Source organism: Sceloporus occidentalis, unplaced genomic scaffold, assembly GCF_023333645.1.
Source record: "Sceloporus occidentalis isolate IW3139 unplaced genomic scaffold, rSceOcc1.0.p SCAF_11, whole genome shotgun sequence".
Lineage (NCBI taxonomy): Eukaryota > Metazoa > Chordata > Lepidosauria > Squamata > Phrynosomatidae > Sceloporus > Sceloporus occidentalis.
Window position 1 is genome coordinate 1,220,751 of NW_028316991.1, and position 16,684 is coordinate 1,237,434.

At 42.9% G+C, this 16,684-nt stretch overlaps 1 protein-coding gene across 1 annotated transcript; it reads right to left on the minus strand.

The window, feature by feature from the left end:
- Nucleotides 1–4,559: 4,559 nt before the first annotated feature.
- Nucleotides 4,560–16,441, minus strand: LOC149305408 (DGAT1/2-independent enzyme synthesizing storage lipids-like). Its single transcript, XM_089477255.1, has 6 exons — nucleotides 16,117–16,441; nucleotides 14,614–14,781; nucleotides 7,464–7,657; nucleotides 6,699–6,759; nucleotides 5,413–5,552; nucleotides 4,560–4,664 (listed from the first exon to the last, which is right to left on the minus strand). Exons 1-6 carry the CDS (start codon nucleotides 16,439–16,441, stop codon nucleotides 4,560–4,562), a joined length of 993 nt encoding a protein of 330 aa, XP_089333381.1.
- Nucleotides 16,442–16,684: the final 243 nt, after the last annotated feature.

Below are 16,684 nucleotides of genomic sequence, written 5' to 3' on the forward strand. Positions count from 1 at the left end.
TTATCCAACGACTTCTACAGATCATTCTTGATCCAATCGACTCATCCCTATCTAAGCAGGCTTCCCCCAACTCAACCACTGATTAGGTTGTAAGTTTGCTGTATCAGTTCCCTTGTCTGCTTTTGTACCAGTATGTGTTGATCCCTCATTTCCAGTCCCTCATCAAATCCTGCCACCATTACCTAAAAAACATCACCTGAATCCTCATTCCTCACACAAACCTGCAACCCCTATGTGGAATTCCCTTCCCCATCCCGTCAGACTTTCTCCCTTGTACACAACTTTCAAAAGCCCTCTGAAAACACTTTCCTCATAACACCGTCAGCCATGATCCTAATCAAGCCATCTGAACGACCAACAACTTCAACAGATCATCCAAACTCGATCAACTCATCCCCATATAAGCAGTCCTCTCCTGTTGTTCAACTTCCCCCACTACCACCAACTAGATTGTAAGCTCACAAGATCAGGGCTCTTCTTCCTTTGTACCAGTTTGGTATTGTGTGTGGCTTTAAATTATCTCACTGATTGTAACAGCGCTGCAGAATCTGCTGGCGCTATAGAAATAAATGTAATGTTAATGCTTGAGGTTTAAAAACAAATGTTATGGTCAGAATCTGCTAATGCTATATAAATGTAACAAAAGGTAATATATGCTCCATTTTTTTTAAGCTGCTCACCACTCATTTTGCTCTATGCACAAACTGGGCATTGCACATTTGTAAATAAAGGGCATATATAGGGTGAACATGTCAAATAGCCTAGATCCCTAAAGCTTTGATGAAGTTACAATGCATACCATAGTTTCAGGACTAATTCGCTATAGCATACTTTGTATGGGTGTGTTACTCAAGCATTCCAAAAATATGCATACAATGAAGAAAACCATAAAAAAGCATGTGGTTCTCCATAGTCAATAGAACACTGTGGTCTTATGCAGGCAATCAATGGTCCAAAAATATAAGTAACCTACATTAATTATTCAAAAGGTTATTTTTTAATTTGACCTTTTAAAATTGTACCTGCCAAGTCATTTATTTTGTTTTAGGCATGGAGGGATAACGTTTAAGACAATTTAAAAAGGCTGTTCTTAGCCTTTGACTTTTCTCACAGGGGTAATATTGGCATTTAGTATGGCAAATTTACTACCCCAAGATTGCCAAGATGGTCATTATGGGCAGGCCAGCCTTACATTCAGAAACATGCTATGATATTCATCAAGTATCCGGGTTGGGTTTTTGCAGTTATCTACATATTTAGGTGGTGACTGAAAAGCGACTGATTTTGTGTTTTCCGTAACTTTAGAAAACATTATATTTTTATAAAATATATTGTAGTGGGTAAATTGTGAGACTACCACTGACGACAAGGGAACTCCAAGTTTGTAAAGCTACTGTAGTTTTCACATTAAACAACTGCATAACCGTTTTGCACATGTTCTAGATGTGTTACTAGATAAACACAGTGTCTCCTTATCGTAGTGACTTGCTGTAAGCAACAGAGTGGCTGAGTCTTAAAAGTTTAATTTTATTGTATCGCAATCATTGAGTCACAAGCCATGTGTTACTTGACTCCATTCAAATCACCTGAATGTAAATCTGGATTACTGAATCAGACCCCCTTAATCTAGTATGATCTTAAAATTAAGCATTTTTTTTATCTGCTTTGAAGCATAACAAATTCAACAGACAAAAATAATAATTGTGCAAGCGTGTCAAATTAGCTCATTGAATAGGTGGTTTCTGGGGAGGAAAAGCGACCAGTGTGATGGTAGTTCTGTTCGATTTACCCGATTCATTGTTGGTGTATGCTGTAAAAAGAATCTGTTGGACACCTGGTCACCATGGCAACCAGAAACCACTTCCTGGTGCCCCGGGTTTTGCGGGACAAGGAGCTAAAAACTATGCAGGGCTGTCATGGTGAATCTGGAATGCTTTACCTGACCCCCAATTCAGTGTGTATGTGTGTATTTATATATATATATATATATATATATATATATATATATGCATAGTGTTAGTGTGTGTATGTTGTTGGCTAGTGTGTGCATGTGTATAAGAGTCTGGTGTTAGTGTGTATGCTGTTGTGTATCTTACAGTATGGCATTAGTATGAGTGTGTATGTCAGCATATAGTGTTGTGTTAGTGTAAGCACAGGTGTACATGAGTGCAGAATGTTAGTGTGTGTTACTGTATGGTCTAAGTGGTTGTGAAGAGGATGTGTTTCTGTTACTCTATGGTGTTAGTGTATGGAAGTGTAAGAATAATGGTTAAACATACCATCTTGGGTCTTTATGATGTACAATACCCCTATGTCATGAAGAGGGTAACCTTAAGAAAGGTACTTTTTATGCTGTATTGTCCCAATAAAAATTGGTTAAGTGCAGACCATGGGGGTAATAAATGAAAACAACAAACATTATTGAAAATGAAATGAAAGAAATCATTTTTATACTTTTATTCTGTTCAACACACATTAGGCCTGAATGCAATTTAAGTGCCAGGAACATATGTTTTTAAACACGTGATGTAGCTTTTCTGTGGAATGTTGGTGCATCCTGTGAATGCTCCAATAGGATTCCTTAGCGTATACCCTAACTGAATGTAAAGGGGTAGAAATAATCATGGTTATGAGGGCAAGGTCTCTTTCACCTTCATCTCACTGGGCCTACAGTCCCTATGACCACCATCTGTTCATCAACCAGTACTGTATGTATATTACTTTATTATTGAATAAACCTGCTTAAGAAGACTTAGAAGCTGTGGTCTTGATCGCTGTTTGGTCACTGGAAAAGTTTAGATATTCAAGACAAAGAATAATCTAACAGTTCCTCTGAAATTACAGGTTAGGATGTATGACACTAGAAAAGGAAGTTCATCCACGTGGCCCAGTTCTTGTGAACATGCGCCCATTGTAGGCACTTTCGGCAGTGGACAAGGGTGAGTATGGGCACCCTGACTGGTCTGCAGCTACGCAGCCCCATAAACAGCCATCTGCGATGCACTGTGTGCTCTGACACCTTTCTATCAGAACCAGCATTAACTTTTTCAGCAATTTGAGCTACAGTAGTTCACCTGTTGGATTTGACCACATGGATGATTGCTATGTCCTGATATGTAAAAGCATGGAATTCAAAGTGTGTGTACTTTTTCACATGACATCTTATTTATATCTCAACACAATATAAATATAAAAGTGACATCTTTGACATTAAAACAAATGGAGCAGAATTTAATCTGCTAAAGCAACAAAACCCCATTTATTTTCCTGACTTGGATGGTTTAAAAAACACCAGCGGAACGTAATTGTATGCCGTCTTTTTTAATTACATTTAATTTTGCTCATTAAGCTGAATCTAACATGCTTTAGAAACATTGGATAAGGAAATAGGTCATTAATAACTTAATACCGTAACACTACATATACTCTCAGAGGTGGGCAACCATGATCTTTGCAACTGCTCATTTAAAATCCCTGAGGGTCATGGAAACCTGCCAATGGGGTCTCACGTACAAAGAGTTGCAGGCATTTCATCTAATGTAAGTTTAAAGGCTAATCGAACTGTTTTCCTAAATTAACATAACATACTATAAGATCTATTTTGTGTCCCTGATTGCATTATTTGTAAAAATATTTTGATTTATCGAGCTGTAACATATTTACAGTGCAGTATATTAAAAGGGGAGGTACAGTAAGTGCTGTAATATAACGAGCACAGTAGTCTATAGACATTTTGATTGGGGTGTAACAGTTATGAACAAATTAGGAATGGAGGTTCCTGCCCCGTAGAGCTTACAGTCTAAATAGTAGTAAGGAGTTGCCAGACATGCAGATACAATCAGAGGAAGTGCAATTTACAGAACGTCACGGTTTCCAAGTTACATAGTACTACAATTAAACGGTGTTCCTTTAGTTTGCTTTTTAGGTCATAAGGGGTTGAAGACAAAAGTGTTTCAAGAACAGAGATAGTGTTGCATCTTTCTAGGAGAGGGAAGGGGTGCAAGGGTTGTAAAGGTGGTGGTCAGAGAGTGGCAAAGGGGATACAGAAAACTGGAGCAATGCCTGGTGAAGACAATGACCATATCTATGTGCCGGACTTCGTCCACTGAAGACAGCTGAATCAAGAGGTTAGATGAAGAAAGCGATTCTCAATGTGGCAACTAAAGTCCCCAAGTATGACAATAGGAGAATCAGATATACAGAAAGTGAGACAAAACTCAAAACAAAAGCAGAGGTTGTGTTTGAGATTGGTCTGTATAAACAGGGCCGGAACTATAGGGGTTAATGAGAACTAGGATTAGCCGAGATGTCACTAGCCCCCAGAAGAATAAGTGCTAATGGGATGTTTTGGTGATAAGGCCAGCTTTTACACAAAACTCTCAGTGAATTCAAAACATGGCAAGTAAGACAGATGCCCAGTTACCTTCTAATGTTTTCTTACATTTTTATTAAATATTGATATGCTACAATCTTTACGGCGTGTGGTCAACAAACTAAAACACCAACCCTTCAAATGTCTCAGAACTATATATACATAATCCAAACACACTGAAGTGTATTTAGTCTTCTTTATGCCTCTTGTGAAATCTTTCCAGTAGAGCCCGTAAAATGTTCCCAGGTACTTTTTGGTGCCGATCAATTAAAGACTGAAGAGCACACTTTGTCTGCAAAAAAGCAAAATAAGAATACTAAGAACAACACTAAATTAATATCCTTCAATAAAGCAGTTAAATACCGATATCAGCTAGTTTGTCTAGTTGGTGGGGGTGTGACTGGGTCTTCATTTTATACCCCTTCTTCTTGTACAGACATCTCACATTGGGACAAACTCCAAGAAACGTGAAAGAATCTCTCCTGACATGCGATACCATAAAAGAGGTTATGGGCTAGTTATCATTATGGACTCCAATGCAAAAAGGGACGATAAACACTTTTACAGAGATTTATATTAAAAGTTTGTCCCTGGTATCTATAGGAGGAACTCACCATGATAACAGCGTTCTAAGTTTAGACCAGTGTTTATGCCCTAAAAATATTTTCAAAGTTTTGTCTCTGTGTCATTAAATATAGTAGTTGAGCGTAGCTTGGCGAGTGCATTATTACTACATATTCATGAAACAACCAAAAGTGCAGAACAAGTGATTCCGTTAATGCTTCATCTGTTATTGATGAATGGAGCTGAGAAAGAATGACTCAGGTATAAAAGAAAATAAAGGATGAGACATAAACGTTCTACAAAATGTAACTTGGCCTACGTTATTACCAGATATATATTTCCCAAACAATGAAATTAATCTTATATATTTTGAAAACCCCAGAGGAGATGTATTTCCAGCTATGTTAGGCAGTCACTAGGTGGCATAAATAAATTACAGCTAAGGAAAAAGGGGTAACCTTATTCATGCTCCTCACCTTTTCTGCCAGCTCAGCAGCACCGACGTTTGGATCGTATGGGATCGGATCGCCAAGGTGTGTGCAAAGTTTCACTGGAAAGCCCCCGTACAAAGGAACAAGAGGAATCTTAAACCTTTCATAGAGCCATTGGAACAAACCTTATTAAAGAAAGCAATAATTAAAATGAAAAAGAACACTTTGGTCAAATTATATTATCTGTTGATTGTAATTAATACAAACCCACTCTCAGATTTCATGAAAAGCAAATCAAACTAATGAAAATCTAGTGTTTTTACCGGGGGTCCGGAATTATACAAAAGTCTGTTTAGTCAACAGAAGAATTAGAGGTGCTACAGCTTTCTGGCATAACACCACAACAAGTATTAGGTGCAAAGTTTTGAGAAGTAACCAATTTAAATGAATATTGCATATGCTACAAAACCAATGCGTCATGATTGAAGAGTATGGCAGCCGGATGGATTCAGTAGACAGGGCCGGCCCTACAATGGAGCCGACTGGGGCAATTGCCCCAGGCGGCACTTCAGAAGGGGCGGCACTTTGCCGCCCCAAGCGTTTTTTTTTTTGTTTTTTTTGAAGCGGAGGAGAGAGAGAGGGGCACCGAGTGGTTTTCGCTTACCCGCTCGGCGCCCCTCTCTCTCTCTCCTCTGCGGCGAGTTTCCCTGTTCGGTCTCGGTGCCGGCTTGTAATGCAGAGCGCCGGAAGTGACGTGAATCCGGCGCTCAGCATTACAAGCCGGCACCGTGGCAGCACAGGGAGACTCGCCGCAGGACTGTTTAAGGGTAAGTACCGGTGGGGGGGGGGCATTTTAAACTTCGCCCCAGGCGGCGTTAAGTCTTCGGCCGGCCCTGTCAGTTGAGACAAATGGCCAGACTATACGCCTCACTGAAAGGGACTTACTGAAGGCAGAGCCCCCAGCTGCCCCTCGGCAACCTCCATGCACTTGGTTCCAGATGACAATACTGGGTGCCAAGTCCAAAAAATTACTTAGGCTGTCCTAGCAAGGAACGGTGTAAATTGGCTGATGATGAACCAGCTCATCAAGCAGCTCCATATGCAAATATACAGCACTATCTGCTACAGAATGACCAAGGGTGCTGGGAGTTGCACCAGAAGTTCTAACCAGGAGCTACAATGGCAATGAAATGATGGCAGGTAAGAACTGTGTGAATAACAGAAGGGAGAAGTAATAGGAATAATATAACAGTCAATGCCAACTGCTGCACCTCCTCTCCCCACAAAGGGCACTGTTTTATACATGCATTCATTTCAATAATAAATCTTACGTAACCATCCGAGTGTTCGAAATCCTTCACGTATGTTTTGTGTAAACATTGGAATGATGGGCTAAGGCAAAAAAAAAACAAAAAAAAACAAATAAAACAGATTTCAATGAAGTTACTGAAAACACACCATCAGTTTCCATGATTAATTCTCATAGTTCTTTCAAAAAAAATAAAAAATATCTTTCAGGGCATCGGAATGTAGCACACATCACTATACTTTAGGGGACTAAACTGTTACCAGAACCATTGATCACTACCATGTTGGTTGGTATCAGAGAAGAAGCCACATGCTTTTGAGTTAGGACAATACAAGAACAGATGACGATTACTCAAGTTATTTAACTTTTAGTCATTCCTGACCAAAAAGCACACATGCATCTTGGAACTGGAAATGTATAGTTTGTCACTCTACACACAGCCTCAATGATCTGTATTCTTTACATCATTTTCAAAAAGGTGAGCACAGCCATTGTTTTCTGGACCTGGCAGTACAATAAAAATGGTCTGCTCAATGCAATGCGTACCAGTTTCTATGTTGGGTATTTCTAGTATGCATATGAATAAACCTGTATTTTGAACTGGCAACAAATATTATATATATATATATATATATATATATATATATATATATATATAAATAAAAATTACTAACTTTGAATATGTTTGGTGTTTGAAAAGGCTACCAAATTTTAAATGCTTTTTAACACTTGAGCTACACGTTGCATTCAGCAATATTGCCGCAAAGCCGGTTACCATGACACTCACCACTTTAGCATCAATGGCCACCTGAGCAAAACCCGTCCGATGTTTCCAAATTATAGTATAGTTTTCGTCACTAAAAAGCGCCTCCCGTACTCCGCCTGGTGATATCGCCAAGAGGTGACCGTTGCTCAGCGCTCTCACACATTCTTCTTTTGGTCCATGGATTACATTAAACAACTCAAGTAGCGGTCTTAAACCTTACAAGAGAGAAGTACATAAATCGCTGTACATCATGTCAGAATAATTTTCAGAACTTCACTTTGCAAGGACTGATAACATAGTGAGCATTTTTCTTTATGGCACACCTTGTTTGGGAAAAATCTCTGTTTTTGGCCCTTTAAAAAAAAGGTCGATCATGACATTTATAGGACATATATAGGTCCCTGGTATTGTAGAAATGCCTGCAGTGCACACTGGGAAAAACGCTGGCTCAAGGAGGAAACCAAGAAGGAAAATAAAATATATTTGCCTTATCTACAAATCTATTATTTTGCTAATCGGTTGACTATATTGATTATAAGAACTAATTTCAGGTTTCAACTCACGGTTTAGTAAATTATCACTGTAGACAAAGTTTCAAATAAATCGGTAAGGAAAAAAACAAACATGTGCCTTTGGGGGTTCTATCAATAACTAGCATGCTTGAGTTTCACCAAGTACAGTTTATGCCTTCATCCATTCATAACCAAGCATATTTTACACCTTCAACCCTAGAGACCAAGTGGCTGTCCAATTCAGTGCGGTGTTTGAGTGGGGAAAGTCACAATAAATATCAAGACTACCAACAATGGCGGCCTACGGGTCTGTAGATAAAGGAAGTACAAAACGAAATAAATGCATTAAATAATATTTATTTTTCATGGGATTTGCCTTTAAAGAAAAGTTAGCAGAATTTGACATTACAGACTATATGCCAAGCTACTTAAAGTACAAAACCGTACTTACTTCAAAAGCAATGCTCTGCCTATTGGGGATTTAAAGGATTTCTCAGTGTTTGACATGTAGGTATGAGAGCTTCACAGTAGTGAAGGCTGCTAATGGGATTCTGGACAAAGAGAGAGAGGAGGGGTTCAGCCGATGCGTGGAGAAAGAAGAACTGAACCATATGAACTATTGTCATACACCCGCAGGTGGACTTGCGCTCTTTTTGATGTAGAAAATAATTGGTTAAGCTGGAAGTGCCTTGAATTTCAACTGGTACAATATGATTGTTAACATAGTTTAAAGAAAAGCCCACTTCAGAAAAAGTATATTCATGTTCAAGCACATCTAGTCTTAAGAGCAACATATTGAATGGTGTTTAACAGAGTTGGTAGCTACTAGCATGGACCTGCCAACTTTAAACGATTCATTGCTCTTCAAAACAATACCTACCACCCTGGTTATGTTGCTTCTTAAGTAGAAACATGTTGCATCGTCAAAGCAAAGTCTCATAGGGTTCGTACAACAAGGAGTTTGAAAGAGAGTTACAGTTTCTACTGTTTTCGCTTGCAAATGTACATACTCTCAATCATTCTGAATCTCTATTTCATGCTTTAAACCTTTGTTTGTGGTTGGAATGTCTTCTCTTTGGCCTGTCTCTACAGAACGCCAATTTAAATGGGTAACATTTGGTAGCCTCCTGTTTAGCCTGTTTGGAATTGTTGAATGGCTAGGCATGAAACATTAAGTTCTACTTACCGAGAGCTTCTTTTCCCTGCCAATCCCTGGTGACACTGATGAGAGACTCCTCCTCCGTACCTGAGATAGGGCAGGACTCAAAAGGTTAAATGGCCCCTCCTCTCCTAGCACCCTCAGTGAATATCAAAGACCACACAGGAAAACAGAACTGCTGCAAAAAAAAACATTTATTGAAAGGAAGGGAGGGAACCAAACGTGTCACCAGGGATTGGCAGGGAAAAGAAGCTCTCGGTAAGTAGAACTTAATGTTTCCCTGCCATCCCAGGTGACACTGATGAGAGATATAACAAAGAAGAAGGGTGGGAAACAAAAAACCTCAGGGGGAAAGAACAGCCCCAAGAACCGTATGACCGAACAGCCCATCCTCCTGCGCCATCCGATCGAGTCTATAATGTCGTACAAAAGTACTCAGAGTTCCCCACGTAGCTGTCTTGCAGATGTGTTCAGGCGAGACGAGACATCGTTCAGCCCATGAAGTGGAAACTGTGCGGGTAGAGTGGGCACGAATCCCGGGAGGGGGAACCCCGCCAGCATGCTGTGTAAGCCAAGCTGATAGTTGACACAATCCATTTTGCCATCGTACGCTTAGAAATGCTAAGACCTCTACTGGGACCAGAAGAGGCTATAAACAAACTAGAAGATTTGCGCAGAGGCTGCGTACGTTCCAGATAAATTGAAAGACATCTTTTTAAGTCCTAAGTATGCAGCGCTTCTTCTTCCGCCGATTGAGGGGATGAGAAGAACGTAGGCAACACAATTTCTTGGTCCCTGTGAAAAGCCGTCTGTACTTTGGGTGAGAATTCTGGGGGCAAAGAGAGGATGACCTTATCCGGAAAACCCCGCAGGAACGGTTCCTTCATCGAATGGGCCTGGAGTTCACTAATACGCCTCGCAGAGGTAATGGCCACCAGGAAGGCCGTCTTCAGAGACAACAGGTGTAGGGAAACTGATTGAAGAGGCTCAAAAAGTGGTAACATGAGCCTGCGAAGGACCAGGTTCAGGTCCCAGGGCACCATCTTGGAGACAGGGCGAGGACGAATATGCACCATAGCCTTGGAAAAACGTCTGATGACTGGAACAGATATCAAATCTAAGCCAAGTAAAGCACTGATAGCAGCAATCTGGACCTTGATGGTAGAAGGCTGAAGTCCCTGGTCAAACCCCATTTGTAAAAATTACAGAATGGCAGCTGGAGAACTGTCTGAAGGAAAAATTTTCCTGGATCCACACCAGCTACAAAACTTCTTCCACACTTTAATGTATCTGAGGGATGTGACCTTCTTAGGACTGCGAAGAGTTTCCGTAACTGACTCAGAGAAGCCTCGAGACCTCGGAATTCTCCGTTCAACCTCCAAGCCGTCAGCTGAAATACCGCAGGATTTGGATGAAGGAACTGACCCTGGTGAAGCAGGTCTTTCCAGGCCGGGAGCCGTAAGGGCGGTGCGTGGCTGAGTGAGACAAAGCCCGCGTACCAGACACGTTTGGGCCAGTCTGGGGCTACCAGTATAACAGACGGCCGGTCGGACTTGATCTTCTGCAGAACCTTGGATATTAGAGGAAACGGAGGGAAAACATAGGCGAGGCTGAAACTCCAAGTCTGGGCGAAGGCATCCACCGCCAGTGGCTGGTCCTGAGGATTGAGAGAAAAGAACGCTGGAACTTGAGCATTGTCCCTGGAGGCCATAAGATCTAATTCGGGCATTCCCCACCGTTGGACAATCATGTGGAAGGCTGCAGGATGCAAAGCCCATTCGTTGCTTTGAACGGAAGTCCTGCTCAGAAAGTCGGCTTGGGAATTCAAAGCTCCCTGTAGGTGAACCGCGGACAAAGTCATTCGCCGTGATTCTGCCCAAAAGGAAATCCTCAGAGCTAGGCGCAGCAGGCGAGGACTTCTCGTACCTCCCTGCTTGTTGATGTATGCGACTACCGCCCAATTGTCGGAACGAAGCAGGATGTTCTTGCCGAAGAGCTGCCTTTCCCAGTGATGTAGGGCATTCTCCACCGCCAGCAGCTCCAGGCAGTTTGAGGGTAGGAGCCGAGTGGCAGGCGACCAGAGACCTTAAACAAAGCTGTCCCGATAAGTGGCTCCCCAGCCTGTTCTGCTTGCGTCCGTGGTAAGGAGCTCCTTGGATGACCAGGCCCATCGTCTTCCTGAAGCCAGAGTGTCTCGTAGGAGCCACCAGGAGAGGGATGCTTTGACATGCGGAGGAAGACGAACCAGTCTGTCCAGGGCGAATGGGTTCTCCTCCAGCAGATGAAGAATATGGTTCTGAAGGACCCTCATGCGAACCAGGGCCCAGGGAACTGCATACCTTGCTGAAGTCATCTTGCCGAGAAGAGACATACATAGCCTTAGTGGACTTTTGCGTGCAGAAAGCACCTTGTAGGTTAGGGAATAAATACCGCTGATCTTGCTTGAAGGAAGAAAAGCTTTTCCCTCACAGGAATCCAGGCGAAGGCCGAGGAACACCAATTGTTGAGAAGGAACTAAGTTGGACTTCTCCCAATTTAGAATCCAGCCGAGATCCTGAAGCGTATGGAGCACCCGGGAAAGGTGAGACTGAAGGAGAGCTGCTGAATGAGTGTGAATCAGCCAATCGTCCAGGTAAGGGATGACCGAAACGCCCTGACGTCTGAAATGGGCCACCACCACTGCAAGGAGTTTTGTAAACACTCTGGTGGCTGGAGACAGTCCAAATGGAAGGGCCTGAAATTGAAGGAATAGCTATCCGCAGAAACCGTTGATAGGAGGGGTGCATAGGGACATGAAGATACGCATCCTTTAGGTCTATGGAGACCATGAAGTCTCGAAGGTTTATCGAGTCCAGAGCTGATCGTACGGTCTCCATCTTGAACCTTAGGAAACGAAGGTGACGGTTCAGGAAACGTAGGTCTATAATGAGAAGAAACCCCTTTGGTGTTTTTGGAACCAAAAAGACACGAGAATAAATCCCTTGACCCTGCAGGGGACCCTGCAGGGGACCCTGCAGGGGCACGGGAATAAGGACTTCTGTATCTACAAACTGTAGACAACGGCAGACAACAGGAATCCCCGCTGTTCCAGGTTCTGATGAAGGTGGGAAATAAAAAACTGGTCTGCAGGCTTGCTCTCGAATTGTAGTCGATAACCCTGGGATATGATGGATCTCACCCAGGAATCTTGTGTGATGAAGAACCAATAGTCTATGAAATGCCGAAGTCTTCCTCCCACCGGGATGCATGCCGAGTCATGCAAAACCTTTGGGGTCCTGGGCCGCTTTGGGGAAGGCGAACCTGTCATGTCTACCCCTTTCACGATGAAATCTGCCCCGGAAGGCATGTTCCCTTGCAGGGCGAGAGAAACCGGAACCATAGCCCCTGGACTGGCCTGGAAAGTATGGACGAAAGGACTGCCATCTCCTGGAAGCAGTTCTGCATTGTGGCATCCAATGTTTATCACCAGTCGTTTTCTCAAGCAGGGACTCCAGCTCCTCGCCAGAGACCCTCCTTTAAAAGGGATATTAAGCAGTCTGTTCTTTGAGGCATTGTCAGCCCCCCAGGCTTTAAGCCATAAGGCCCGTCTGGCCGCCACAGAAAGTGCAGAAGCCCTGGCTGAAATCCTGACATTTTCAATTGAGGCATCGCAGAGAAAATCCACCGCTAACTTGAGAGCAGCAATGTTCTTGAGGATAGTCTCTCTAGGCGTTTTTGCTGCAACATCTTCCTCGATCTGCGACAGACAGATTTTTACAGCTCGAGACACTGAGGCAGATGCTATGCCAGGTTTAAAAGCAGCAGTGGAAGCTTCAAAAGATTTCTTAACGGCTGCTTCAGCCTTCTTTTCCATTAGATCCGAGAAATGAGAGCCATCCTCCAGCGGCAAGGCAGTCTTTCTGGAAACTTTCATCACCGCAGTGTCAACCAGCGGGGTTGCACAAAATTTGGCAAAGTCCTCCTCAAACGGAAAAAGGCGTTTCACCCGCCTGGACAGGTTAACTCTCCTCTCTGGATGGTTCCATTCCTGCTTAATGATGTCGGATAAAGCAGGGTGCACAGGAAAAGAAGGCGACTGCTTGGAGAAGCCGGAAAAGGAGTGATCCCTCTTAGGTGTCGCTGTATCCTCCAAGTTCATGGCAGACTTTACAGCAGAAACGAGAGTATCAATTTCTTCCACCGGGAACAAAAAGGAACTTTCCTCCAGGATTTCACCTTCCTCTGAAGAATACTCCTCCAGCTCAGGGTAATCGAACTCGGAGTCAGAGAACTGCTGGTAACCCAGGAGAGATGGTTCCCGTACTGCCGGAAAATGGGAAGGAGCAGGAACTGACTGACGAAAGGCAGAAAAGGTGGACTGCATCTCTTCCTTAAGCCAGGCTAAAAACTCTCTCCCACCAGAGGCTTCAGAATCCGCAACGGACTTTAGACAGGCGGAACAGAGTTTTTTCTTGGAATCCTGCAGAGGCCTGTGACAACCAGAACACTGCGCATGCTTGGTTTTAGCTAAAGCCTTTTTAGGTCTCTCCTCAACAGAGGGAGGCTCAGAATTATCTGGAGCAGATATAATCAGACAGAATGCAACAGCACTGTTAGAAAATATATAACAATCCATTCTCAACTCACCACACCGCTTAAATAGCTCCATACCAGGCTACAAGCTGCAACAGCAGCAAATTTGGCGCCAAAATTTTGAATTGACATGAAAACGAGGCTAGGAACGCATACTGGACATGCCTAGAAATCCTAGCCGGAAGAAGCAGAGACGCCATCTTGAAAACCGCCGAGACGCCGGACCGCGGCGTCTAAGAATACAGTGGAAGCAGCGGGAGCTGAGGGAAGGAAGCCGGACGGACCCCCGCACAGCCAAGGTGAGTATGCGCGGGGCAGCGCGGCACCAGCCATCCGGCTACGGTGCAGGAATACCCCCACCCGGGGGGGCTTAGCCCTAGGGAGAACCGGCTCAACCTAGAGCCGTATAAAAATAACAAACAGGAGATGAGTCCTCCCTACCTGATATAGGGCAGGAAAAAACACTGAGGGTGCTAGGAGGGGAGGGGTCTTTTAACCTTTTGAGTCCTGCTCTATCTCAGGTACAGAGGAGGAGTCTCTTATCAGTGTCACCTGGGATGGCAGGGAAATATAAGCTGCCTGTACAAAATCAACTGATCAAGTCATCCTCTCCAAAACAGCCCCTCACCTGTCTCATTGTCCCTCACACCCCTTTAATATTGGACTGTAGGTCACCATTGTCAGAAGTCATGTCGTTCCCACTGGGACCAGATGGTGTGCATTGTTTGTAAACTCTGAAGCCTCACCTCCAGAACAGAATTACAAAAACAAGCTTTTATGTCGTTCAGGTTGTATTATTTACAACATCCGTGCCAACTATCTGTTGTTCATTTTCTGGCCATAGCCATGGCTAATACATCAACTCATATACCAGAATGCGGACTATTATCTCTTTACCTTAGACTAACATTTATGTACAAGCATTTACCTGGTATTTTAAACAAAAAGTGGTCCCCGACTGAGTGAATGGTTCTCCCCTTGAGGAGGATGACCCTTGACACAAAGTAATAGTAGTCCACAGGAAGTGCTCCATGATAATACACAATTAATGCAGGACCCTCATCAGGGAGTTTATCCATGCCACATATTTCATAACCTGCAAAGACAGAGAAAAGACGACCCTTATCAAAACAAGTAAAACGACTCATATGTTTTGAAAAACTAACTTGCTATAATTTCATACTAGCCATAATGAATAAAGTAACTAGTCAAAATCAGAGACTTTAACTATGATGGTATTTTAGGGAAAAAAACAGCAATGTGAGTGTGTCCTTCTATCCAAGTGTTAAAGAGGAAGACAAACCATAGTAACTATAGTTCGTATGATCATGAGTATTGTTCTATTACATTTTTCATGGGTTTTTTTTAATACATAACCTCCTTTCAGTAAAAGACTAGAGTGTTCTCAGGTACATAAATATTAGACTTGCGCAAATGGACCCAAAAAAAGATTTGAACAATTTTTTTTTCCTTTTTGCTCCATTTCATTTCCGACAATGAACTTAGTTTTTCTGCCCTTTTGTCTCAGAAGAAATTCAGGGGGCTTTATCCATTGGGAAATAAAATGAATTGTCTTCACTCACGCTCTCATTCACTCTCTAAATGTCTCCACCGACCGCGTCTGTGTCCCAGTCTCGTATTTCTACTGCCCTGCTTTGTTTCTTACCTCTTCTTGTTTTCTGTCTTCTGTTTTTGTCTGCTTCTCCCCCTTGGTATCAGCTCCGTTAACCAGGCCTCCCAGAGCGCTTCCACAATAGGGCCAAGGCTCCACGCGCACCCTCTTCCTCGTTCGGAGGAATGGGGGAGAAGCTGTCCCTGGGGTGCGTGCCACGGTGCCGTCCTTTTGTGGAAGTATCGCAAGAGGCCAGAATAATACAGACAGATCTGCAGAGAAAGAGAAGTGTTTCTGCAGCTCTTTCTCCACAATTTGGTTCTAATAATTCTGGCCTTTCAGATTGCCACAGGGACAGCCTCTCCCCTGTTCATCCAATCGAGGGAAAGGGTTTGCGCAGAGGCTCCAGGAGGCCTGGTTGATGGAGCTGATACTGGAGAGAAGCGGATTAAGAAAGAAGACAAGAGAACAAGAAGAGGCAGAATAAGAAGAGGAGCGGTAGAAAAGTTGGCATGGAAGTGGTGGGCGGAGACACAGAGAGTGAGAGAGAGAATGAATTAGTGTCTGAGAGAGAAAGAAAGACAGTAAGAAACCTATGAAATGCAAGTAGAAATTCAGCACTCTCTACTTCATTTGTGTTGGTTTTGTTCGTGGGTCCCTCCTCTTTTTCAGACACTTGTACAAATTAACAAAGTTGGCAAATGTTGTTAAAATTAAAACTTGTACGAATCCGAATGCAAAAGTCTAATACATATTGTTACACACCCATCCACATATTGAGATTGTCTTATTTGCGCCCACAACTAATAAAATTTTTACCATGCCATATTGTAGCATGCCCATCCCACAGAGTTGCCAGCGTACGTCGAGCACCATCCCACATACTGTTTGAGTAAGCCTCTTTTAGCTCATTCTTCCGCTTGTACACATGGAGGAACAGGATGGATAGATAAAAGAAAATGACAAAAAGGAAGGGTAGGATGAAAACTATTATAAGTGGTGTGAAGACCCACAAGAGATAGGCAACATAATTCAAGTAGTCTTCCCAACTGTCCAGCTCTAACCACTCCAGGCACAGGTGCAAAATGCAAATTGCATAACCGAGAGACGGCTCTGCAGCACACGACTCATTCTCGGCCTGCATCTTTATTACAGAATCCAAACCACTGAGTACGTATCAGTATTCACAAACACGTTGTCTCCTAAAACCAAAGGAAAAATAACGTTGTAGCAATTAAAAAACATTTTTATTATTATGTAAGTGTTCCAAAAGTGCAGAGAATAAACAGATTGCAGAGATGCAAACAAGTGTACTGGTAGGCATTTCAAAGGACCTGGATCACAAAGCAATGATTGATGGATTGAAATCATTAGCTGTTTATCTGGT

What these genes read in the sequence shown, in the direction of transcription:
- LOC149305408 (XM_089477255.1), bottom strand. Translation starts at nt 16,441, where the DNA reads ATGCAGGCCGAGAATGAGTCGTGTGCTGCAGAGCCGTCTCTCGGTTAT. An exon ending in GCATGCTACAATATGGCATG is followed by an intron (nt 14,782 to 16,116) that starts GTAAAAATTTTA and finishes CTGTCTTTGCAG; the next exon opens with GTTATGAAATATGTGGCATG. An exon ending in CTTTTTGTTTAAAATACCAG is followed by an intron (nt 7,658 to 14,613) that starts GTAAATGCTTGT and finishes CTCTCTTGTAAG; the next exon opens with GTTTAAGACCGCTACTTGAG.